At 31.1% G+C, this 26318-nt stretch overlaps 3 protein-coding genes across 10 annotated transcripts; 1 reads left to right on the forward strand and 2 right to left on the reverse strand.

The window, feature by feature from the left end:
• Positions 1–61: 61 nt before the first annotated feature.
• Positions 62–2289, reverse strand: LOC111276537 (ABC transporter G family member 10-like). The gene has a single exon (XM_022862286.2). It carries the CDS (start codon positions 2073–2075, stop codon positions 246–248), a length of 1830 nt encoding a protein of 609 aa, XP_022718021.1. The 5' UTR covers positions 2076–2289; the 3' UTR covers positions 62–245.
• Positions 2290–3402: 1113 nt separating this feature from the next.
• LOC111275890 (uncharacterized) lies at positions 3403–6253 on the forward strand. The gene is made up of 4 exons (XM_022861490.2): positions 3403–3918; positions 5067–5164; positions 5238–5303; positions 5409–6253. The coding sequence occupies exons 1-4, from the start codon at positions 3485–3487 to the stop codon at positions 6137–6139; spliced, it is 1329 nt and encodes a 442-aa protein (XP_022717225.2). The 5' UTR covers positions 3403–3484; the 3' UTR covers positions 6140–6253.
• Positions 6254–6805: 552 nt separating this feature from the next.
• On the reverse strand, positions 6806–11831 carry LOC111276250 (uncharacterized). Of its 8 annotated transcripts, XR_016333809.1 has the most exons (7): positions 11525–11827; positions 10923–11008; positions 10138–10325; positions 9924–10045; positions 8333–8750; positions 7341–7618; positions 6806–7091 (listed from the first exon to the last, which is right to left on the reverse strand). XR_016333809.1 is itself a non-coding variant. In XM_089754758.1 (6 exons), exons 4-5 carry the CDS (start codon positions 8651–8653, stop codon positions 7397–7399), a joined length of 543 nt encoding a protein of 180 aa, XP_089610884.1. In that variant the 5' UTR covers positions 8654–8750; positions 9924–10045; positions 10138–10617; positions 11525–11831; the 3' UTR covers positions 6806–7091; positions 7357–7396. The 8 variants fall into 8 exon arrangements, 1 of the variants encoding a protein (XP_089610884.1); XR_016333814.1 differs by lacking the exon at positions 10923–11008 and having other exon boundaries at positions 9995–10045; positions 10138–10617; positions 11525–11828; XR_016333813.1 differs by lacking the exon at positions 10923–11008 and having other exon boundaries at positions 8333–8811; positions 10138–10617; positions 11525–11828.
• Positions 11832–26318: the final 14487 nt, after the last annotated feature.

A 26318-nucleotide genomic window follows, 5' to 3' on the forward strand; every position in this document is an offset into this window, starting at 1 on the left:
GGGAAGAGCAGCAAGAAGACCTTTGGATTCATGTATTCATCTAAAATGCCTTGAACAATTAATTTGATAGCAAGTTTACATATATTTTTTGTGAACTATCTGCTACAATCCCTTTTCTGCATGAATGTAAACAGATCATGTATCTAGATTTTTCGTTATGCATAGGTAGATCAGTGAATAAAAAATGATAAATACTCAAAAATGAAAATAATAATAGTAATGAAAAAAAGAAAAGAAAAGATTGTCTAGTTTCTTGCTCTGTAACATCTGTACCACAAAATCAATAAACAAAGCACTCTATAGCCAATTATGAAGCCCAACATCACAGCTAAATTGCTCCATTTCTGTGAATCTTTCAGGTCTTGCTGTCTTAAGAACCTACTGCCAAATAAACGACATTCTTCATTATCAAATTCTATGCATCTCTTTTGACCTTGTTTTCCTCCAAATTCATTGATCATAAAGCACTCAAATGGGTACTTAAACAAACTCAAATAATGCATGAAAATCCAGTAATTTGGTATTTTATCTTTAGCGATAAAATACCCTGAAAAGAGAAAGAAAGATCCCATTAGACCTGCAATTACTGAGTTCCCCATGATGAAGTTTGGCACAAGAGCACTGAAACATGCCACAAAAGAATAGGACATTAGAAGAACCAACCAAACCACCAAGGAGAAGTAAAGAAACCCATCAATGTTTTCCTTTCTTAAACCAACTAGCCAGTAAACTGGTGATGTGAAGAGGATGCCAACCATCAAAAGAAAAGGAAGAAAAACAATGGTGTTGGCCATGACATAAGAGGAAACTCTATAAGCTCCTCTTGAAGTCTCTCTCATTAGAATTCTTCTTTCTTGCAAGAAAATAGGCAGGCCTTCTGTTGTGGAAGATAGCAAGAAGGTGAGGGTGAAGGCAAAAAATCCTGTTTGAGTTTGTAAAGCAATCCTTCCTTTATCATTTCCAACATTGAAATATATGGTTCCAAGTACAAATCCAGCTATCAAGGCTTGTATAACTCTTGTAGCAAAGAGTTGCTTGGTTCTGAATATGTTGCTGCAAAATCTTTGGCTTAATATCAAAACCTCCTCCAACCGAGAATTCGGGTAGAAGAGAAGCTTTCTTTCAAGATGAATGGGCCTCCTCAATATTCTACAATCTTCACAGTTTATGTTACTTTCAGATACAGAATTTGAAACTGCCAAACTTTCTATTGCATCGATGGCAAATTCAAGAACATTGACACGAGTAGGGATACGATAATCAGCAAACTTTAGCTTTTCTTCAAGAAGATTCAACGATCCATTATGAACAACAAATCCATTTGAAAGCAAAACAATGCGATCAAACAGCTCGAGGATCCGAAAACCAGGTTGGTGAATGGTTAAAACAATAGTCTTACCTTGATTAACTGCCATTGATTTTAGCAGTGTCACTACATGAAGAGCTGAAGCTGAATCCAATCCTGAAGTTGGTTCATCAATCAGGATAACAGCAGGGTTATGAACCAAATCAACTCCAATTGATACTCTGCGCCTTTCTCCACCAGAAATGCCATTGTTTGATCCACCACCAATCCTGGAACCTGCCACATGCTCCAATCCAAGCTCATTCAACAGCCCTTTCACTCTAGAAGCAGCTTCCTTCCTCCCTCCTGGTAGCCTCAAAAGTGCACTATACATGAGCGTTTCTTCAACTGTAAGCAATGGAAATAAAGCATCATCTTGAGTAACATAACCTGAAACTCTCCGAAAAAATTTAACATCAACAGGCCTGTCATTGACAAGAACTTCCCCTGATGACACTTTACAGGGTGGTATCCTTCCAGCAAGAATCTCTAGCAATGTAGTTTTTCCTGCTCCACTTGGTCCAGCTATTGCTGTAATCTCTCCAGGTTTAGCTTCACAATTTACACCCTTTAAAATGAACTTGGGAGTTCTATCTGGATTAATCCAGCCGCCAAAAATCAATCTCAACTCTTCAAATTTGCTGCTTAACTTGTAAGACAAATTTTTTGTTTCTAATCTGTATGAAGCTTTCCAGCCACCGGAAACCGGTGACTTCACAGGCAATTCCATTGAGAGAAAGAATGTTAAAAGTTGAGAGGAAAACTGGGATGGATGCCTGACGTTCTGTGAAGGAAGAAACTAAAAGGAGATGAACTAACACACCAAATTGGTTATACTTGAACAAACAAAAGCAGGAAATAAATGAATAGTTAAGTTTTGCATGCATCTGAATTTAGCCTGTTCAGGGGTCTTTGGGCTTACTTGACTTGGTTTTTTGTTGTCTGTAGGAAAGAAGAGTTTTGTTGGGGTTTGGATAAACGAAATAGTTTACAAGAAACCCAAAGAAAACACACAAAAAGAAGAAAAAGAAACAAAGAAATGAAACAAAAATTAAACGATAGTGTTTGGACAGTGAAAGGTTTTTCAGGTGACCTAATACATTGACTGCCAAAGGGGTTAATGTTGGTGGCCTCACCCATCTTCCCTAGTTTGACAGCTAAAATAAAATTGGTGGGAGAAAAATAAAATAATTGGTTATCCTAATTAATTTCAATTTTTTAATATGAAAATGTAACACTTTAAAATATTTGACTTAAAATCAATTGATATTAATTAAAGAGATTAATTTTAATATAAAATCACATAAAACCTAATATTTAATATATTTTAATAATATTACTTTAATAAATCTAATTATGTGTAGATGTGATTATCATGCGATAAATTTGAAAGGGATATAAGAATAAATAACACAACTACTCTTAATTTGGTCATCAAATTTAAATTTAATCAATCAATTAAATCTTATATTGAAACTAAGAAATTAAGATAACTTTTGATTCGGTATTTGTTTATCAAACCAAGCTATCTTTATAGTTTCCTTTCTTTAACCTGAAAGAAATAGATTCTTAAATGTTTTACTTTGAAAACTATATAAATTCAACGTATGTTTGGGACATTTAAAGGTATAAACTTGCAAGGTGGCATAAATATGCTTAAACTAGCTTTAATCCCATACTATAAACCAGATATAAGTTAAATTAATAATTAAAAATAATTTAATATATAATTTAATTATTTTGTAACTTTTTAATTTAATAAAAAGATTCATTACAAATATTATTAAAACTTAATATAATTCATTGTGACCCAATTCTATATTTTTATTTTTGTTAAAAAACAAAAGTTAAAACGTTATAAAACTTTAAAACAAGGTTATTAATTGATTAAATTGGACACATCTTTTTCGTTGGCACAAAAATACACTGTAATTATAATTTTTTTTTCTAATAAAAAAACAAAAATATTATAGAAAAACAAATAAATAAAAAAGATAATAATAATTAAATAAAGATTCAACATAAAATAAAATATCTAATTTCCCATTTTCTATATAAACCCTTCCAAAACCCTTATTTTTCATCCTTTTCCTCTCCTCGAAAACCCTTATTCTGTATTCCTTCATATTCTCTATCTCAATGGCGACACAAACTCTCTTTCGCTCTATGCTCTCCAAGCCCAAAACCCTAACTTATTTCCTTTTCCCCCCATCCTACCGTTTCCGTTTCTCTTCCTTCACCGTCGCTTCTTCCACCAAACCCCTAATCACCGCATCGCCTTCTCCTTCCCTCTCCTTTCTCCGTTGTTCCCGTGCCTTGCCCTTTTTCTCTCTCTTCGCTGACTCCCTTTCCTCTGCCACCAAATCCGGAAAATTGTTCTCCACACGAGCAGTCAGGTCCTCCCTCAATGATCCAAATCCGAATTACTCGAATCGGGCCCCGAAAGAGACTATTTTGCTGGACGGATGTGATTTTGAGCATTGGCTCGTTGTGATGGAGCCACCTCCAGAGAATGCTACTAGGGATGATATTATTGATTCTTATATCAAAACCCTGAGTCAAGTTGTGGGCAGGTATAATTTTTGTTGGCCTTTTTTTTTTATTTATAATGGGTTTTCTTTGATTGTTTGATCTATTATTTAATTTTAATTTAATTGTTTGTAATTGAATAATAAAACAATTTTTTAATAAGAAAAATGATTGATTTTATTTTTATTTGGGGTTAAATTTTTAGACGATTTTAGTTTTTATTAGTTATATTTACATATTAGCGACTTTTTAGGAAATTGAGCCTTATTTATTCATGTATTTGTTTTACTCCACTCGTTTCTTGTCTGGTGCTGAATGCTAATGAAATAGTTAGGGTGGAAATTGAATTTAATTTCATTGTTATGTTTTACAATATAATGATTGTACTGCATAAGACTAGAGGTTGCTGGATTGCTATTTAATTAAGTTGCAATGCTTAATCTTGATAGCTGGTAGTCAGGGTTTAATGCTTTATTATTGATCTTACGTGGTTTTGGTTTCTTTGAGTTCGGAAGAAGAGGAATAATATGTTGAATTCAATGTTTGACAATTTTTTGTTTTGTTATTAATTTATAAGCTGCGTTGAGAAAATCACAAGATTTTAGATTTAGTGTAGTGGTGGTGATTCTTTTAATAAATGATGTCCTTCAATTAGAATTGAACTTCTTCATTAGTTTAACGTAAAAATTATTGTTATTTTCTCTAGTTCCCAAACTTTTATAATTTTTGTTAAGGGATTATTTTTGTTCCGTATGAACTGCATATTTTTTTCTTGAAATTTTCTGAATGGGAGTGTTATATGGAGTGTCTCTTGTGACACACATACAGATATTTGTGTCATAGTAAGTTTTTTTATTTTTTGGCTGGCACATAATGGATATAACTGGATTGAAGAATCTCTGCATATTGACTACCGTCTTCAAAATGACTTTTGTCCTCTATGTTTTGGAAACATATGATGCTTATTATGCACTGCAGCATGTAAGATTATTATTAGCAGCAAAAGCTCCGTTTATCAGCACGATGATTGTAACTTATCATCTAACGATTGGGATTTTAGTATTTTTAGTAATGGTTTTCTATATATACTTGTTTTAATATCACTCCACCACAGAATGATACTTGTAATGAGAAGTGCATGCATCACTTTGTATATTATGGTTTGTTTATTTTCTGAGTTTCTTGTATACAGTGAGGAGGAAGCAAGAATGAAAATTTATTCAGTTTCTACCAGACACTACCATGCATTTGGAGCTCTTGTGTCTGAGGAAGTCTCATATAAGATCAAAGGTGCGTGTCCTCTTGAGTGAAGTTTTAATAAAAGCTTTTATGGATTTTTTCATAAATTTTTATTTTCCTACAGAACTTCCTGGGGTTAGATGGGTTCTTCCTGATTCCTACTTGGATGTGAAGAATAAGGACTATGGAGGTAAATATGCCTTTTTGTCTGTTTTCGTTTTTTATCTTTAATATTTCTTCCATTGGATTTTTTGTTTTAAGCTATTAGTGCTTTTAATATGCGATCATTTTTCAGGGGAACCTTTCATTAATGGGCAAGCAGTTCCATATGATCCAAAGTACCATGAGGAATGGGTGAGGAACAATGCTCGAGCAAATGAAAGAAATAGGCGAAATGACAGACCTCGAAATTATGATAGATCAAGAAACTATGAGAGAAGAAGGGAGAACATGCAGGTCCGAGATAATCAGAATAGGGAGATGCCTCCTTCAAATCAGGGCATGCAGCATGTTGATCCTAATAGAGCTGGAATGCCTCCCAACAACATGGGAGGGATGCCTCCCAACAACATGGGAAGGATGCCACCCAATAACATGGGAAGGATCCCACCAAACATGGGAGGAGCAATTCCACCAAACAACATGGGAGGAGCAATTCCACCAAACAACATGGGAGGAGGAATGCCATCAAACATGGGAGGAATGCCAGGAAAGCAGCAGAATATGGGGAATGTGCCACCAAATCAAGGGTGGTCCGGTAGAGAAATTCCTCCAAACAACATGGGAGGAGGAATGCCACCAAACATGGGAGGAATGCCAGGAAAGCAACAGAATATGGGGAATGTGCCACCAAATCAAGGGTGGTCTGGTAACATGCCTGGAAATGCACAGAACTTCCAAAATGGCCCTAACTATGGAAATACGCCTTACCAAGATGCTGCACCAAATGCGCAATACCAGTACCAGAATAACTATGCTCCAAACATGGATGGGGGAAATATGCCCGGTGGGAACTACCGGTCTTAAAAAAGTGTTTGTTTTACATAAACTCGACTATTTTAGATAATGCTGTAGATAGAGGACATGTCTAGGACTTATGATATTTGATACGTTTATCAATGTTCCTTTGTTTGCATCCTATATCTTGAAATTTGGATTTGGTTGGATGTTTAGCATGATGATTATGGCAAGATTGGTGTTAGGTAAAATTTTTACCGTTTATGAGCTGATTTCACCCAGGTTTAAGATTTTATCGCATCCTATTTCTTTTGATACTAGTTGTTCCAGCTCTTTGGTTTGTTCATTTAGAGCAGTTATATCCATTTGATCGAGCAACTCCATCCATCTTCCCTTTCTTAAACAAAAGTACATGCGGTTTTCTTTTATAGAGATCTCATTTTCAGCATTGATAATGGAAATGTGAAATTTGTTTGAGATGGAGCATTCAAAATCTTCTATCACCTTACCGAGCTAGCGAACACGTGTTTGCACCAACTCAGAAGAGGTCATGCATCTTCCAATACGATCTATGTTTTGCAATTAAAAGATTTATTTATGTATCCCTTGAATCCTAACAATTTTAAAGATTTCTTCAATATTTTTCAAAAATGGCCGGAAGATTAAGATAAAAAAAAAAAGTATCTTAAAAAGTTTGGAAAAAAATCAAAATTAATAAACATACCATTTTGATAACTAAAAAGATACGATCAATGGAATTTCTTTGCCAGTTCCTGTGATAAATGATAAATGACATCACAAAGAGTAGAGCAGTATTGAAGAAAAACCTAACAGGCTTTACAGTGATGTTACATATACATACTAGTTTCACCAGATCATGGGGAAGCAACACTAAACTCTATTTCTCAAAACCTCAAAAAAATTCTTTAACCTGACATTGGCAATTGCTCTGGTTTGAGTTCGAATATGGTAATCAGGTGAGAGGCAATAGCTCAAAGTGCGAAGCATCCACTAAGCTACCCTGTGACAAGAGCAGGAAAGTAAAAGACTGAACATAACTTGAAAACTATGAATAAAGCAAGACCAGGAAGCAGGGCAAGAACAAAGCAAATCAATGATCACTTTGCTCAAAATTTGCTTCATGTATAGACATAACCAATTGGAACGGATCCAATATTTATACTCTCATCCTATAACATGAAAGTGATAATGAAACCATTGAATAAACATAGCAAAAGGAAGCAACAGGAGCTAGGAAAGGGCAAATCACCTTCTGTCTGATATACCTTGCTTTGATGTTGTTTACAGGAAAAATATCTTTGGAGCTTAGTCTTCTAGTTTCGCACTGTATGAGAGAATGGATGATGAACTTGCCAGAACCTTTGTAGAAATTGATTCTGCTCTTCTGCTTTTGGCTACTTTGATCTGCTCCGCAAGTGAAACTTCACTTTGCATATTCTCTTTCTTTATAAGCTCTATATTCAATTTCTCCAGAGTTGGGATATGCGCTGTGTCTCCTTGAATACTAACGTGACTATTTATCGATTTCTTTTCACGGATCCAAGGATAGAAGATATTACCATAGAAATGAGTTAAAGAACCACTGAAACAAGAGACTTATTATATGCTGAAACTACTAACAATAGTTCTATCAACACAAGTCCTTCACAAGCTACTTGTCTCTAATACAATAGAAAGACAATCCATAAGAATCAAGCACATATTCAGGGAATTTTATCCACTAGGTTTGGAAAGGGGGAAAAAGAGGACTTTTATGGTGCTGATTGTTCCCTGAAATGAACTTTAGATAGGAAATATCTCCAAGACATATGTCCATTCCACTCTATTCCATTCCGTCAATATATGTACGCAGGCAATCAAAATATGATGGAAGAATTTTCTTTTTAAGAGAAACTCTGGGAATAGAATATTTGAAACTGACCTAAGAATATACCAACAGCAGCCAACAACTAGAAATCTCCTTTTGCCCACTGTTATACATAGTTTTGATTTGAATTGTCTATTTTTCATTTTCTCTTAAGTTTCTCTGCTTTGTCCATTCTCTGGCACACTACAGAATTACATGTTACCTTTTTGAAACATCTTTATTATTTATGATCAGCCAAAAATGGTAGAGTTATCAACCTACCCATGCAAAAGGTCAAGTTTCATGCTATGGCATTTATGTACAAGCAATAATTGTTAGCATACAATTGCTGCAGGTTGGAGGGTCTAAATTTATGTCTTTCTGAGATTTCTTACCATCGTTAATCTCTGCTTAAGTTTCAATTCTTGGGAATCTGCCACCTTCTCATCTTTCTTTGATATTTCTTGCATCTTTCTCTTTAGTTCTCGTGCTTTTTCTTTCTCTTCCTGCTTTTTTCTCTTTTGAGCAATCCTTGATATCCTTTCTGCTTTTGCTGTTGCTGTTCTTACCTTGGCCATCTCCTTTCCCTTGGCCTTCTCTGTAGCCCACTGGAGCTGTTCAAAAGCTATTTCTTGTTTTATCTTGTCATAGCTATCCCATTCTAGCTCTACTTGGTCACTCCCACCTTTCCTAGCAGCTTCAGCTATACTTTTCATCCATGATAGAAAGAATCTCTCCCCTAACCATTACCATTTCAAACGCTTGGCCCGAACAGGTCTCACTGAGGAACCAATTCTTGCCTTGCTTTCCTCACTGCAGGATTGTCATTCTCTATTTCATGATCTTTGGAGGTGAGATTTACTGGACTAGTTATCTTTGTTTCAATGACATTCAAATTCATGCTAAAAGTTTGAGAAGCTCATTCCAAGATGCTTATTAAAAGAAAAAGATGAAGAAAATAGATATAAAGTAATGAAAGGATGCATATGCAGCCAAGGATGATTAAAATTAATTTTTACAGATCTTGTCAGTGACATTACATGACGACATCCTACGTTGATAATGCAAACATGCACATCAATCACATGCCTTTATTTTGAAATAGAAACCACATTACCCTTGTATGGCACTGATAAACAATGCAAACTGCAATAGCTATTCATTGGAAAGACCTTTAGAGACCATCTAAAAGAAAGTCATGTGTAGTTGCTTTTGATATGACTATGTCAAAGAAATGTCTGTTCATAATGTTATCCTGTAATATTACCATCCTGAATGGCAAATCTTCAATTCACTTAGCTTTTTAGTCAGATAGTTAGCTTTAATTTTTCTGACTGCTAGGTTCAGCGTGCCTGTAATATAGCCAACTATGGTTGGCTGTCAGGGTACTAATACCTGCTTGATACAATGATCCAATGCTCTAATCCTGGTGTCCCTTTTATATTATAAGTTAATCTTAACACATATAAGGACTAGTGTTTAGGCGAATTTTAATTTTAATACATTTAAGGCCTAGCAGGCCTGTATGGGATTTATAGCAAACATAATGTTAGTTTGGTCTCAACCTATTGCCTAAGCTTTTAGGTGTAAGGTTTTCTGAATACATCTCCTAAAGTAAAAGTGTGAAATCAACTGTATGTTTGATGCTTAATGACAGATCCACTGCAAACATTTTTGTTGTCAAAAAATGAAATTTTGTCTATGCAAAATTACCTATGAGTTTAGACATCTTCTTCCTAACCTGGAAATGAAGGGATGGACAAATTTTAAATGAAATATTCAGAAAAATAATAAACAAAAAGCAATAATAGAGATAAAATAGGAAAACAAGATGCCATATTTTTGCTGCCTATCGAAAAACTAGTTGCTAGTAAAAGTGATTACTGCTAGAACTCTATTAAAATTGATGCCTATCTGTAGCAAATGATAATGCAGATGTAGTGAGAACAACTCTTACTTGTTTGTCAACATATCATGAGTGCTTACCATCTATTTCAAGAATATCCATGTGAAAAATAAAAACATCCCAAAACTGCTTTGGTCTCATATGACTTCACCTTGGGATCATTCAAGGCTTCTATTACTCTGTTTGATTTGTAAACGTGTCTCTGCATGATACAAAATTTAAAAAATTAGGAATTCACTAACTGCATAAAGATTGAAACCAAAGTGATTAATTTAAATTTTAGAAAAGAGTTACCAGCACTATGTTTCCAGCCTTTGTTCCATGATTCCCTCCCTTCATTTGCCAGTCCTATCTTCCTCTACCTTTGCTCTTCCTTGTATTAGAGTATTCCTGAGAGCTATAACAGCCATATATCTGAGCCTCCTCACTCAAGTTTTGCATCTGTATTGATTTTAGACTATCTTTTGACCAACAAGTGTTGCCTGCACCCATGGAAGTTTGCAAGGCTATAGGTTGAAGGCTCAAGGAACATCTAAAGGAGTACGAGGAAAATACTTTCTTAATAAAAATTGATGGTAATGTGACTGCAATATTTTTGGATGGCAAGGCATGTAATCCACCACAGAGGAAAGAGGCCACAAAAGGGTGTCTAGAACATGACTGCAAGGTGGATGTTGAACAGACAATCTCCTGATGGGTCAAAACTCCAGAAAAATGGTTATACTTTGAACAGTCTTGATGCTGAAGCAACTTTTTGAGCATATAAAATCACTCCTTTGAATGCAAAAAAAAAAAAAAAAAAAAAACCTAGGAGTATAAGTTAATGAGAGTATGCTTATGATTTTTAAGACATTGCATAACAAAGATCAATGCTTTATAGACTAGACAAGAAGAACAATCACAGCTTTTCTATGATAATAGAACTTCACTACAACCACAAGAATGTCGACATATAGTTATCTCTTTCAAACAAGTACTTGAGAACACAATGAATCATTCAAACAAATTTTCTCCATGAGTGCACTATGCAACAAGAATGCATGGGAAATTCATTGTGGTCTAGTGGCCAAAAAGATTACCGCATTGCAATACTAGTAATTCCAATTTCCAAATTCTGTTAGTCTGCACATCGAAACTCAAGTTACTGGCAAAATCCACAATGCTCCTACCATGCCAATTCCATAAATATCAATGTGACCGGACCATCGAACCACAATAAGCAAAACATTTCAAATATCAGTAAAAAAAAAAAAAAAAACTTCCTCTTTAACCATTGTAGCAGATTTACCAGGTTCATGAAATTCATCCAGATATACAGAATTTAGCAAATAGGACTTCCAGAATTCAGAGTTTTGGTTCATCCAAGGCAAGACTGTAAGAAATTTCACTTTTGTTGGCAATTCAAGACGATAATTTCAGTGTTGCATTTCTGTTACTAGAATCATCAAAGCATTATCCTTTATCTTCCAGTTAGAAAAGGTATCCATAAGAGAAGCATATTTTGATACTGTTACTCAAAAAATCTCTATAACATTCAAGACCCCAGTTCAAAATCAACCCAGAATTGAACAGACAAAGCCTTTTCAAATGGTCAATCAAGCTACAAACAACGGGAAATGCAATATAGTTTTATCCATTTCTTTAGAAAAGTTAACTGTTCCAGACAGAGAGAGGAACTTACAAGTGAAAATATGACATCTCAGATGATCAATTGTTGACCCCGTTAACAATCAGAATCGAGATGATGAGCAATGTTATCGGATTTTTTTTTAAATGGGTTTGCCTTTTAATGAAGAAATGAGCTTTCAGAGTACTGTTTGACAGAGAGAGACAGGGAAATGCAGTTGAATAATAATCAGATGTTGAGGATTGCTTTTCTTTCTTTTGATTTGTTTCACTCTGTTTTTTAACAGTTACAACTAACAAGTTAAGAGCAAAAGAAAGTGGAACCAACGTTTTTCCACGACTTGTCATATATTTTACTATCCATACCATAAATTTTGCAATTGTACGAAACACAAAATTTTTTATTGAAAGTGTCACGTGACTGTTTCATGATTTTTTTTTTTTTTTTACTTTTTGATTTCCTTTAGCTCTTAGTAGTTGATTTATATTTTTATAGTTGATGTTTAAAAAAAATTTACAAAAATAGCGTTTTTAAAAAATAAATGGAATCACTAATTAAATATATATATATTTATATTTTCTCAATTAAAAATACAATGTTTAGTTGACAAACACTAAAGAATACGCTTTTAAACTTATAAATATAGTTTTTAGCTTTTCATCATGTATTTACGGAAGGAAGAGGCTACTGTTAGTGGCCTAGATAACCACGTGGATGAAGGAAGCACATGTGAAGAACAATAAATGAATTGATTTAAAAAGGATTGATGGGAGTAGATGAACTGTATATCATTTTATTTTAAAAATTTTTTGGTGTCATTTAGGTTATATAAATTTTACTAATATTTATATAAATTTTTGTCTCAATTTTGTAAAACTTACATTTATTTATAATTAAGTTATAATTTTTATTAAAAAATAAGTACACTTATAATTATTTATATATTATCATTATTAAAACTTAATATAAATTTTTTTTATATTTAAAATGTAATTTAAAAATAAATAAAAATACACACAACAAAGCATAGATATAATTTTAGTCCATCCATCGATTCATAAGATAAATTTTACAATGTTTTTTTATAGGAGTGGCAGGTGGTGTTTTTATGATTTTTTCTTTTTTTTTTCTTTTTATGATTTTTTTTTCATCGTAGAAATATACGAGAAACAAAAGAGATAATGAAAGAGGTAGGTGAAACATTTAGGTAATAAATTTTGGGATAGTTATTAAAAAAACAAACATAGTAAATCACTGTAATTTTATATTTTTTAATTTTTTAATTTTAAAAAGCATTATATTTTTAATATTTAAAATGTAATAAATCAATTAAAATAATAAAATAAAATAAATATTTTCATATTAACAATGTTTTTTATGTAAGAAATGTATTAATTGATATAATATTAAAAAAATATTTATAATACTTAAAAATATAGTATTTACTAATAAAGTCATGTTTATTAATTTGAAAATATGGTTGATAATATATCAATAATTATATTTTTTTATTTTAAAATGTGATTGATAATGAATAAAAAAATTTGCTTTGAACATTTATTTTAACTATATGTTTATACAAAAAAACATAATCTTTGAACTATAAGAATCATGTTTCTAACATAAAAAATGTAGTTTTTAAATGCATTATAAAAACCATATTTTTTATATAAACATAATTGAAGATCTAAGAAAAATGATATTTTTTACTTTCAAAATGAAAATTTTGTAACAAAAACCACGTTTCTTATGTATAAAACGTGATCTTTACACCTGCTTTTCTATAAATGGTTTCTGAAAGACCAATATCACCTCCTATTTTTAGACTAAAACCCACTTTACCTCACATTTGAACATGGGTTATCTTCACACTTTTCAATAGTTTGATTTTATTTAGTTTGTCAGTTGCTTTTTCAATTCATACTTTCCAATAGTTTGATTTTATTTAGTTTGTTAGTTGCTTTTTCAAATGAATATTTTTAATCATCGTACACTTTTACTATCTTTTTTTATTATTATTGTATAAAACATAACATAAAATAATAAAAACATTGAATGATTTTTTTGTGAAAATCCATCCATCCATCCATTCCACTATCCCTCCATCCTTGCAAATGCATGGAGCACAATGCTCTTCGTTAAGAGTGCCACATGGGTTTTTTTATGGTTTTTTCATTTATATTGCTTTTTGGTTTTTTTGTTTTGCGTTTTAAAAATATCTAAGAAAAAAAAAACAGTTATTATTGGGAATATTGACTCAAATCTCATAAGAGATTTGTTTGAAATTTTTTAGATATTGCTTGATGGACAAAAAGACCTACAAAAGAAGAATTTTAAGAGAAAGAAGATTCTTAATAGGTAAGTTTGACTTGCAAGAGAAGAATTCTAAGGGGAAAGGGATTCTTAATAGGCAAGTTTGACTTACAGGAAAAGAATTCTAAAAGGAGAGGGATTCTTAATGGGTAAGTTTGTATGGTTATAAATAGGTGAAGTCTCTACAGGGTTAGATATGAGAAAAAGATGTAAAAGAGTTGTAGAGTTTTGTGGGATAGACACCTCATAGGAGTATTGGGGCTCTACGTCTTATGGGTGTGTATGTTTGTTTGTGAATGGACTAGAGGAGACTGAGAGGGTCCACATAGGTATGATGTATGAGAGCATATGAGTATGTATTTGGTTATGTTGAAAGGGTGCACAAGGGTTTGGGTTTGTATTTGTTTGGGTTGAGAATACTCCATAAGACTAGAGGAGATTGAGAGTGTCTTATGAGTATTGATTGTTGAGTAAGGTTGATGATTTGATGTAAGTTTGTAATTATCTACAACTAGTGGATCTTGTTTCTCATCCGTGAATGTAGGTCAGTTGGATCGAACCACGTTAAATTATTGTCTCCTGTGTGTTTGATTTATTATTTGATTTCGCTTCTGCTGGTGTGATTGGATTGGAGTTTTTTAGCCCAACAAATGGTATCAGAGCTGTGGTGTTCCCCAGCAAATGGTATTAGAGCTGTGGTGTTCCCCAACAAGTGGTATCAGAGTTAAAAGTTTGAAACGTGAGAGGAGTTAAATATTCAAGATGTGAAAAGAGTCGATGGTTCGAGACATAGAAAGAGTTGACAGTTCGAGATATGGGAAGAGCTTGATTTGAGACATGAGAAGAAGTAAGCTTAGAGGAGCTCGATTCAAGAGAAGAGTTCGAGTTCAAGTTTTGAAGATTGAGGATTAGTTTGTATGAAGCATGAAGACACAAAAGAAGAGAAGATGATTGTAAGACTTTCATTGCAGGTGGAGTCAAGCATGTCTAGAATAAAGATAGATGATTGATGGAATTTGAGTCAAGGTGAAGATTGTTGGGAATATTGACTCAAATCCCATAAGAGATTTGTTTGAGATTTGTTTGGGATTTTTCAGATATTGCTTGATGGACAATAAGACTTGTAAAAGTAGAATTCCAAGAGAAAGAGGATTCTTAATAGGTAAGTTTGACTTGCAAGAGAAAAATTCTAAGGGAAAAGGGATTCTTAATAAGCAAGTTTGACTTACAGGAGAAGAATTCTAAGAAGAGAAGAATTTTTAATGGGTAGGTGAAGTCTCTACAGGGTTAGATATGAGAAAAAAATGTAAGAGAGTTGTAGGGTTTTGTGAGATAAACACCTCATAGGAGTATTGGGACTCTACGTCTTATGAGTGTGTATGTTTATTTGTGAGTGAACTATAGGAGACTGAGAGGGTCCACATAGGTATGATGTATGAGAGCATATGAGTATGTGTTTAGTTATGTTGAAAGGGTGCACAAGGGTTTGGGTTTGTATTTGTTTGGGTTGAGAATACTCCATAGACTAGAGGAGATTGAGAGTGTCTTATAAGTATTGATTGTTGAGTGAGGTTGATGATTTGATATAAGTTTGTAATTCTTTATAACTAGTAGATCTTGTTTTTCATCCGTGGATGTAGGTCAGTTAGACCGAACCACGTTAAATTATTGTCTCTTGTGTGTTTGATTTATTATTTGATTTCGCTTCTGCTGGTGTGATTGGATTGGAGGCTTTTAGCCCAACAAATGGTATCAGAGCTGTGGTGTTCCCCAACAAATGGTATCAGAGCTGTGGTGTTTTCCAATAAGTGGTATCAGAGCTGAAGGTTTGAAACGTGAGAGGAGTTAAATATTCAAGATGTGAAAAGAGCCGATGGTTCGAGACATAAGAAGAGTTGACAGTTCGAGACATGAGAAGAGCTTGATTTGAGACATGAGAAAAAATAAGCTTAAAGGAGCTCGATTCAAGAGAAGAGTTCGAGTTCAAGTTTTGAAGATTGAAGATTGGTTTGTATGAGGCGTGAAAACACAAGAGAAGAGAAGATGATTGTAAGACTTCCATTGCAGGTGGAGCCAAACATGTCTAGCATGAAGATAGATGATTCATGGAATTTGAGTCAAGGTGGAGATTGTTGGGAATATTGACTCAAATCCCATAAGAGATTTGTTTGAAATTTGTTTGAGATTTTTCAGATATTGCTTGATGGACAAAAAGACTTGCAAAAGAAGAATTTCAAGAGAAAAAAGATTTTTAATAGGTAAGTTTGACTTACAAGAGAAGAATTCTAAGGGGAAAAGGATTCTTAATAGGCAAGTTTAACTTACAGGAGAAGAATTCTGAGAATAGAGGGATTCTTAATGGGTAAGTTTGTATGGTTATAAATAGGTGAAGTCTATACAGGGTTAGGTATGAGAAAAAGATGTAAGAGAGTTGTAAGATTTTATGGGATAGACACCCCATAGGAGTATTGGGGCTCTACGTCTTATGAGTGTGTATGTTTGTTTGTGAGTGAATTAGAGGAGACTGAGAGGGTCCACATAGGTATGATGTATGAGAGCATATGAGTATATGTTTGGTTATGTTGAAAGGGTGTACAAGGGTTTAGGTTTGTATTTGTTTGGGTTGAGAATACTCCATAAGACTAAAGGAGATTGAGAGTGTCTTATGAGTATTGATTGTTGAGTGAGGTTGATGATTTGATGTAAGTTTGTAATTCTCTACAACTAGTGGATCTTGTTTCTCATCCGTAGATATAGGTCAGCTGGATCGAACCACGTTAAATTATTGTCTCTTGTGTGTTTGATTTATTATTTGATTTCGCTTCTGCTGGTGTGATTGGATTGGAGGCTTTTAGCTCAACAAATGGTATCAGAGCTGTGGTGTTCCCCAGCAAATGGTATCAGAGCTGTGGTGTTCCTCAACAAGTGGTATCGGAGTTGAAGGTTTGAAACGTGAGAGGAGTTAAAGATTCAAGATGTGAAAAAAGCCGATGGTTCGAGACATAAGAAGAGTTGACAGTTTGAGATATGGGAAGAGCTTGATTTGAGACATAGAAAGAAGTAAGCTTAGAGAAGCTCGATTCAAGAGAAGAGTTCGAGTTCAAGTTTTGAAGATTGAGGATTGGTTTGTATGAAGCGTGAAGACACAAGAGAAGAGAAGATGATTATAAGATTTTCATTGCAGGTGGAGCCAAACATGTCTAGCATGAAGACAGATGATTGATGAAATTTGAGTCAAGGTGGAGATTGTTGGGAATATTGACTCAAATCCCATAAGAGATTTGTTTGAGATTTTTCAGATATTGCTTGATGGACAAAAAGACTTGCAAAAAAAGAATTCCAAGAGAAAGATGATTTTTAATAGGTAAGTTTGACTTACAAGAGAAGAATTCTAAGGGAAAAGGGATTCTTAATAGGCAAGTTTGACTTACAGGAGAAGAATTCTAAGAGGAGAGAGATTCTTAATGGGTAAGTTTGTATGGTTATAAATAGGTGAAGTCTCTACAGGGTTAGGTTTGTGGGATAGACACCCCATAGGAGTATTGGGGCTCTACATCTTATGAGTGTGTATGTTTGTTTGTGAGTGAACTAGAGAAAACTGAGAAGGTCCACATAGGTATGATGTATGAGAGCATATAAGTATGTGTTTGGTTATGTTGAAAGGGTGCACAAGGGTTTGAGTTTGTATTTGTTTGGGTTGAGAATACTCCATAGGACTAGAGAAGATTGAGAGTGTCTTATGAGTATTGATTGTTGAGTGAGGTTGATGATTTGATGTAAGTTTGTAATTCTCTACAACTAGTGGATCTTGTTTCTCATTCGTGGATGTAAGTCAGTTGGACCGAACCACATTAAATTATTGTCTCTTGTGTGTTTGATTTATTATTTGATTTCGCTTCTGCTAGTGTGATTGGATTTGAGGCTTTTAGCCCAACAGTTATTCATTGATTTAACTAAAAGAAAAATGATAAAGGGATTGCTAGAAGGTTTAGATAATTAATTTTGGAGACAACTATTAAAAAATAAACGTAATAAATGATTACAATTTTATATTTTATATTTTTTAATTTTAGAAAACATTATATTTTTTTATATTTGAACATAAGAGATCAATTAAAATAATAACAAAATAAAATAAATATTTTTATATGAACGATATTTTTTTGTGAAAAACATAATAATTGATATAATATTAAAAAAAATTTATGATACTTAAGAATATAATTTTTGTTAACAAAAATCACGTTTATTAATATAAAATTATAGTTGATAATTTATCAAACACCACCTTTTTAGTTTTAAAACATGATTGATAATAAATAAAAAAATTAGATTTAAAAAATTATTTTAACAATATTTTTTAAATTAAAATATAATTTTTAAATTAAAAAGATCATATTTCTGACATAAAAAAGATAATCTTTGAACACATTATAAATATTACATTTTTGCATAAAAAACCTGATTGAAAATTTAACAAAATCCACGTTTTTTACTTTCAAAACATTGTTTTTAAACAAAAATCACGTTTTTATATAAAAGAATGTGGTTTTGATAATATTATTCATTAAGTATGATATGTGGGACCCAATCTTTTTACTTAGGGTTATCTTTGGTAGCTTGGCATCATATGACACTCACATGTTATAATATATTAATGCACGTAAATCTAAAAAAAGTTTTGACTTTTGACTCGAGAAACATTATCGAGTAAGCGAGTTGCGAAAGATCAATTTTAATTTTCTTTTATATCAGTATTATTGTGTAATGAGAAAAGAAAAATAAAAAAAAAATAGATGCATTGTTGAGGGGAAAGAGGTTAAATTTCCTTGACTATCTCTCAGCCTATCCACGTTGCACTCTTCTCCTTAAGCTTTTTTTTTTTTTTTTAATCTTAGTATGCTTAACTATACAGATCTTGCCACTGAATCATGGATACAAAATGTTTTGTAATAAAAAGTACCAAGAATAAACTCTAATTTGATAGTGTAATTTGTAGATTCTATAATGTGGGTTGCCAACCATGAAGAAGGCCATGGTTGAACACCTTGAGCTTTTTGGATATTCACTTCAGATCCAATTCTAAGTTTGTCAATATAAACACTTTTATTTAGTTTGAAACTCAAACCAATTGAACTTAGACCTAATTTAAGCTTAATTGTGAAATTTTATTTTATTTTAATTTTAGTTTTTTTATTATCTGTATTAATATATTTTTTCAAATTTTTTATTTTATCGTATTGATTTATCTGTTTAATTAATTAATTTGTTTAGTTATTTATCTCTTAAATTAGGTTATATGTTTTGTTTTATTTATTTTGATTAATTAAAAAATAGAAGAAGATAAAATTTATTTTTATCAAAAATAAAAATTTTCAAAAAAATGTTTTGGGGAGAAATTGAAGGATCAATTTTCCTAGAATAAATTTTTTTTCAAAAGATGTTTTGAGAAAAAATTGAAGTATTAGTTTTTCTTAAACAAAAAATATTTCAAAAATATTATGGCAAAAAGTTGAAAGTATCAATTATCCCTTAAATAAAGCATTAATTTTTTCTAAAATAAAGTAAAATTTTTAGGAAAAAGTTGAAATATTAATTTTTCTTTAGAATTTAATTTTTTTAAAAATGTTAAATAATCCGATGATAAAACTTCTATAAAAAAAATAATAGTTTCTTATATACTACTAAGGTGAGAGAATTCTTTTAATTTTCTGTTAAAGTATTAAGGTCAATTAAGAATAATTTTTAATAATTAATTATTTGATAAATTTTTAAAGCTCTTGAATAACATAAAATCAAACTAGTACCATTCTTTAGATGAACGTTATAAAGGTGTTATAACTTTTTTCATACATAATTGTATTTCTAAACTTAGTTTTGATTTCATAGACATGTATTTACCTTTTAAAGATACTCAGATCAAGTTTGAAATTTCTTTTTAAAATGAGATAAATTTAATTAGATGATCAATCACATTAAAATAAAAAAAATTAATGATGACTTTTAAGTCATATCTAGCGATAAATCAATGAATTTATATATTATGACTGTTAAGCCCTACTCGAACTGGTATTTATCTTCTTCACTGATGTGACCAAAGCTATTTGTTATGTATTCATCTCCTGTTCTAATTGGATCTTTTAAGCATGGAACCAATGGTCATTAATTCAGATGCTTTGAACAGTTATTAGGATTTTTAATGGCCATATACTGGAATAATGTAGAATTAGTGAAGTGAACTTTTTTTATAAACTGAAGCTAAATTTAGTAATATTTCAATTGCCACTTCTAATGTTAATAAAGAAGAAATGATGAGTAAATAATATACAAGCAAGAAGAGGATAATGTCGCTAAGTAACACAGCTCTATTATACGAGTGTCCTTTTTTTTTTTTTTTTTAGCGCTGATATGATATAATGAAATTATAAAATTTGATTAAAAGTAGTTTATAAAACACTTAGTAAGATTAGTTAAAGTATTATTTTTACACTTATTAAGATTAGTTAAAATATTTTTAGAAATAATATGATATATTGAACACTTAGTAACTTCTTAATCTTGCTATCTACGGGGAAATTAATATTTGCAAACTTGAAATTATTTGTAAAATATATAAACTATCAAGTTTTTGGAATGTCCAAAGTCGATTTGAGTATTTATACATATCAACCTCAAATAGTCCTATATATTCCGTAAACTGTAAAAGTCAAGCTAACATTTATCATTTGATTCAAGTCCTCTGATCATGAAGATTTTATCTTTGACCATGAAGATTTTTAAGTGCCATTTATCATTTGCAAATCATTATTGTCATGAGATGAAGGATAGTTGAAATACTGAAAACATATAAAAAGGTTGAAAAACTAAGAAGCTATTATCTACTAGAATATAAGAAAAATGATTGGAAAAATAAGGTTTCATTGTCTGAACAATTATAGGCTTTGACTTCTTTTTCCAGTGAATATCAACGAAATGAAATAAAGGGAAACAAAATCAAAGTTAGACTGATAATGATCAGTTGAGTTCTCTAAGAGCAAACAATATCTTCATTTGATATCATTCTCTTGCAACACTTTGATCCATTCATTACTTCACCTTTGGTAGAGCCCCAAGCCTGAGATCAAGATCCAACTCCTCCATGGAGTTTGCAAGCCTAAGTCCAAGAACCTACAATTGAAGAGGAGAATATTTCTCTTTTCAAACTAATAATGTCAGTGTTGAAATAGCAGTCCATGTCTTGCTTGACTCAAGTTTGAATTTATTTGACAGTTGCGTTAATGTGATTTATTTCATTTTCAAATTGAATTTTGGAAATTGAACTTGAGGTTGCATGTTTTCTTTTAATGAGAATTTTTAATGAAAATTATTGGTTCTTCAATTTTTTTCATGACTTGTTCTTCAATGTTTTAATTTTTTTTTTTTTTTTGCTTTAAAGTTATGTTTTAAATTCTTATGTTCAACTTCCATTCTTGCTTTTTTAATATGAATTTTTTGGTTATTTGTGATTGACAGCAAGTTGTTGATCTAGAGTTCGGCTCCTGTCATTAGTTGAAGAATCCTCAGGAAAAAGATTCAAGTTGAGGTTTTAAAAATTTTTAATTAACTTTGATTCTTTTTCTAAGTGGATGGTTTTTTCCTTTTATATGAGCTCTTTTGCCTTTTTTTTTTTTAGTTAATAATTTGATGTTGTTATTATTCTTTTTTTTTTTTTTTGCAATTAGTGATAGACAGTGTGGTTTTGCTTTTCTATTTAAAGAAAATTTCATCCAAATTCATTAAAAGTGAAGTTCTTTTGATACATGAGGTGACTGAATGTTTATTTTTTTGAGTTTGCAAAATTTAGAAATCAGTGGTTTTAGGCTTATCTGCTGACCAATTATATTAAAAAAAAAAAAAGGATAATCATTTTTGGGATGTTGAGAATGAACTTAGAATAGCATTAGACTATTCGGGTCACAGGCAAGTCGTAGTGAGAGACTATGAGTTTGCAGATGTAGCATGAGGATCAGATAAAAGTAGGAGTGATTAGTAATGTTAGCTTAGTTAGCAAATAAAGATGATAATATTAACTGTTAACATAGATGAAAAAGTAGAGAATTTTTTCTTACCGAAAAGGATTTGGTAAGTTAGGAGATGGTCATTTTCAAGAGAACTTGATCCCCATTCCTTGAAAATTATTCTCTTGAAAATGATCATGATTTCCTGCTTCCTTTACCCAACTCTAGCTGAAAAAGGATGAACTGGGATTTTGAGAAATCTGAAGCTGATGGCTCATACCAGGACAGCTAAATGACCAGGTTGAATTCCCTGCATCTATGAAAGTTCAAATTATAGATTTATTTTTTGGTTTTTTTTTAATAAGTTCCAAGTATGGCTTAATGCATTACTAGAAAAAAAAATGCAATGCTGAGCATATTCCATGACCCAACTCAACAAGTTACTGATATTTTGTTATACCTCCAATTAAACAATCAACACCGATGATTTTTTTTTATTACTTGGTGTTTCAAAGCAATAGATCTTTCTTTTTATATTAAGATATTGGTTATTGCTCTGTTTTGGATTGCAAATAGATATTTATCTTTTGTTGAATTGTTAAGTGTCAATTACCTATAGAAAACCAATTTTAATTTTTTGTGATCTAATCTAATGATGATGACAAATAAATTATTCTTTAATGAATAAGTTAATAAATTTTCGATGATCATTACTTTTATTAAAAGATATAAACAAAATTATACTCATCACTAATTTATTAAATTAATCATAAACATTATTAATTACAAATAAAAATTTTTTGATCCACAGCAAAACGCAAAAATAATGCTAGTCATCTTGATTTTAGCAAACCAAAAGAACAAAAATCTTACTTTTAACCCTTTTCATAATTAGTCATTGATGTTGTCAATACTATAATTAAGAAAATTAAAATATTGTTTTAATACTAAGTTTTACGTTTTCATGTATGAAATGTTTGATGCTTACCAACTAAGTTCTGGTTCAATGGCACCGGGTGTTGTTGAGGCATAATTTGGAGAGTCGTTAGCCGGTTCGGGTTCGAGCTTCCGCGATCTCATCCGGCCAGGTGTTAATTGTTAAGGTAGGTTGGGTGGAGAGTTTAAGGGTAGTATGGATGTTTATTATGGCAAGAAAACAAGAAACTACAATTGACAAATAATCTGCTGAAGAAACAACTCTTAATAGTTTCCTATTCTATTCTTATTTTTCTAGTCTTCAATTTGTTTTTGTTTTGACAACACAATGGGCCTAACCCAACGTTCCTCATAAAATCTATCTCTTCTATCCTGTATTAATATAATCCCTAGTGGCAATGCCCACAGATCAAAGCAACATACCTTGAAGAAAACATTAAAAATCATGGAATTATCTACAAAAACCTTATATAATTCAGGTATTCTTTTTGCTTGTAGTTGTTAGAATTTATATTAAAATTAAAAATTCAACACATTACCAATAGATTATAACATTGTTAGTCAATGACAGATCTTGAAATTTAATTTTAGAAAAACCAACTAAGATTACATATATTTTTCATTTGCTATATTGTTCGAACTCAGGGATTAGTTTCAAATACCAGTATATGTGTTAAACATAAATATATTCATTTTTAAAAAATTTTCATATATTTGGATTGTTTGTGCTTTGTACCTATATTTATAGTATATTTATCAAACACGGATATATCAAGAAAAATGAAGAATCAAACAATTAACATAATTCATTTGAAAATTTATCAAACCGAAAAAATTGAAAACAGCCACAGAGATATGAAAAGATAAGTGCAGTCAACTAAAACAAAATAAAGTTTTGATATTTAGTTGAAGATTTGGAATCTAATAGAAAAAACTAGAAAGTTAATGAGGTTTTCTTTCTTATAAGTTTATGTGAATACGACAATATTTATGACAATTTTATAATTTTTAAGAGTTTACGAATAACGATTGTAAATATAATAAATAGATCAATAATAATGTAATTAATTTGCTTAAAGTACAATGCATAAAATTAAGTTAAAAAAATAAATTACAATTTAATGTGAAAGCCATTTTAATTTAATACAAATACATATAAAATTATTAGTGTATGATATATATGAAGAGGATTTCAAAACTTGCGATGGGAGCCAAAGACCCCTCATGCTCCTATGGCAGTCCGCGACTGTTGTTATCTATATAATTCACACAGATTAATTGTTAAACAATGTTTTTTTTTTTATATAACTTAATTTTTTATTCAATTGCTTATCATACTCAATTGCTTAGCATACACGTATCTAAAGTCTAAAACAATATATGCTTAGTTGACTTTGCCCTTTATATATGCTTGTATGTTTTCCATTAGTTTGCACATTGAAGATTTTAAAGCAAGCTATGGCTAATTATACTGAAACCAAGACTGCCAAGTACATTGCGGTTTCCACCATCGAGACCCCTCAAGAAACCAACATTATGATGCTTCCTGCGGCTGCTGTGGATGTGCCACCGCCAGCTGTGGACGTTCAGCCGCCAGCGGTGAAAGTTTCATGCTGTAAAGGGAAGAAGATGAACAAGAACAAGAAGAAAAGGTGTTTGTTCATGTGTTGCTCCAACATGCAGTTTGAGAACGAGGAGGAAAAGGAAAAAACCTTGGCGTTTTTTAAGGGTGAAAACAGCAAACTTGCCATGGTGATGTGTTGTTCCAATTTTCAAGTTGGTCCTAACGATGAATTTGGGCCGAAGAAGATTGCCAAGTGAGGTTTAGCTTGGCAAATTGGAGCTACTTTTCCTTTCCATTTGGAAAAAAAAAAATTGAAATTAAAAAAAATTTATAAAAGAATAAGAAAAATAGCTCTCAAAATATAAAATACTGAAGAATTTATTTTTAGGGATATTGTAAAATAAATAAAAAATTATATATGGTTGTGTGTAAAGAAGAATGATTTAATTTGCTTGATTTGTGTGTTTTGTATAAAATGTGATTTGATTATAATATATCTAATTATAAACAATTGTTGCCTTTTTTCATTTTTGTTTTTTCAAGTTCCAGTATTGTAAATAAATAAAGTGTGAATATGTTTTCAGTAGAAGTCATTAGCATTGGTATAATTTTATGATTTTTGTTCCTTCGAGCCTAGGTTTTTGTAAAATTGGAAGTCAACAACGTTTAACAAGTTCTTTTGCAATTTTCACTAAGCAATGATGTAAATGCATTTAGAAGGGCTTGAACATGACTAAAATATTCTGAAATAAGGGAAGTAATTAATAATTGGAAATATCTTTGTATTTTTCTGTGAGATTCTATTTGAAAAGTTAAAATAAAATGAAGAAAAATAGAATAAGATCTTTAAAAATGAGGTTTAATTATTAAAAAAATAAAAAATAAAAGTTTAATTTAATTAATTAATGCCATCATCATGACATTTAGATTGTAATTCAAATCTAACATTAATATTTTTTTCTATCCCTAAACTATGGAGGAATTATAATTCCTGTTTCTCTGTGAGAAATATATGTGGAGAACTTAACCATCTTCGGAATTTGTCAAAGAACAAGCATGATTGAGTAACCAAACTTTGTAGATGCTATATATAATGATTTGTTAATTAAAGATAAAAAAAATTGACAATACTTTCTTTGAACCGAAATTAATTATAAATAAATTTAATTAAACATTGAATCAGTGTAAGTGCTACGGCAGCAGCTAATGTTAGTTCAACGAATTACATCTTTTCTTATCATCTCTCCCAAAATAAAATATGTTCTTATCATAATCAATGTCCTTTTCCTGTGAAAATCAAAACAATTAAGTCCACAAAAACCTTTTAAGTTGCCTTTTTCTGTAACAAATTAAGATTGTTTAAGATCTAATCTATCAACCCTATGTATAATTGGACTGTTTTCTTTTAAAGTTAATATATATATATATATATATATATTTCTACAAAGGAAGTTATAATTTAGTATAGAAAAATGAATTGCGGATATTAAAATTTATGTTGAAAATAGTGATTTAATTCTCATTAAGAAATTTATTTGAAATTGATTAAATATTGCTAGCAGACAAAAAAATTTATAAAAAAAAATCTAAGAAAAAAAAGATTTTTGAAAGCACGTTTGAAAATATATAAATAGGTAAATTTTTTTTATAAATTAATTATAAAAAAATATATAAAAAAATTGTAAAATTTTATTAGGTACATATGTTATAAGACTTTAGAAGATTGCGAAATATATGTTTAAGTAAACTAAAAGAGAATGAGAGAGTTTATAAAAGATTAATGTCTTTATGAAGCATATGTTTAATTGGATTAAAGAAGAATGAGAGGATTTATATAGATGTAATGTACGAGTGTACATGAGTATGTATTTGTTCAGGTTAAAAACATTTACGAAAATGAAAAGATCTATAAATATTAATTGTAAGTGATTAATTGAAAATTGTATATTTATAATTTTATACAATTAATAACTTTTTTTCTTATTCATTGATGTAAATCGGTTGAATGAATTATATTAAATTATTATTTTTTATTTAA

Source organism: Durio zibethinus, chromosome 25 (assembly GCF_047325235.1).
Source record: "Durio zibethinus cultivar Kanyao isolate XHJ-2024 chromosome 25, ASM4732523v1, whole genome shotgun sequence".
Lineage (NCBI taxonomy): Eukaryota > Viridiplantae > Streptophyta > Magnoliopsida > Malvales > Malvaceae > Durio > Durio zibethinus.

Bases quoted from the DNA above. Each gene is read 5' to 3' on its own strand.
- LOC111276537 (XM_022862286.2), bottom strand. From the start codon at position 2,075: ATGGAATTGCCTGTGAAGTCACCGGTTTCCGGTGGCTGGAAAGCTTCA.
- LOC111275890 (XM_022861490.2), top strand. From the start codon at position 3,485: ATGGCGACACAAACTCTCTTTCGCTCTATGCTCTCCAAGCCCAAAACC. The intron at 3,919-5,066 runs GTATAATTTTTG...TCTTGTATACAG, and splicing joins CTGAGTCAAGTTGTGGGCAG to TGAGGAGGAAGCAAGAATGA. The intron at 5,304-5,408 runs GTAAATATGCCT...ATCATTTTTCAG, and splicing joins GAAGAATAAGGACTATGGAG to GGGAACCTTTCATTAATGGG.
- LOC111276250 (XM_089754758.1), bottom strand. From the start codon at position 8,653: ATGAAAAGTATAGCTGAAGCTGCTAGGAAAGGTGGGAGTGACCAAGTA. The intron at 7,619-8,332 runs GTAAGAAATCTC...ATCCGTGAAAAG, and splicing joins TTAAGCAGAGATTAACGATG to AAATCGATAAATAGTCACGT.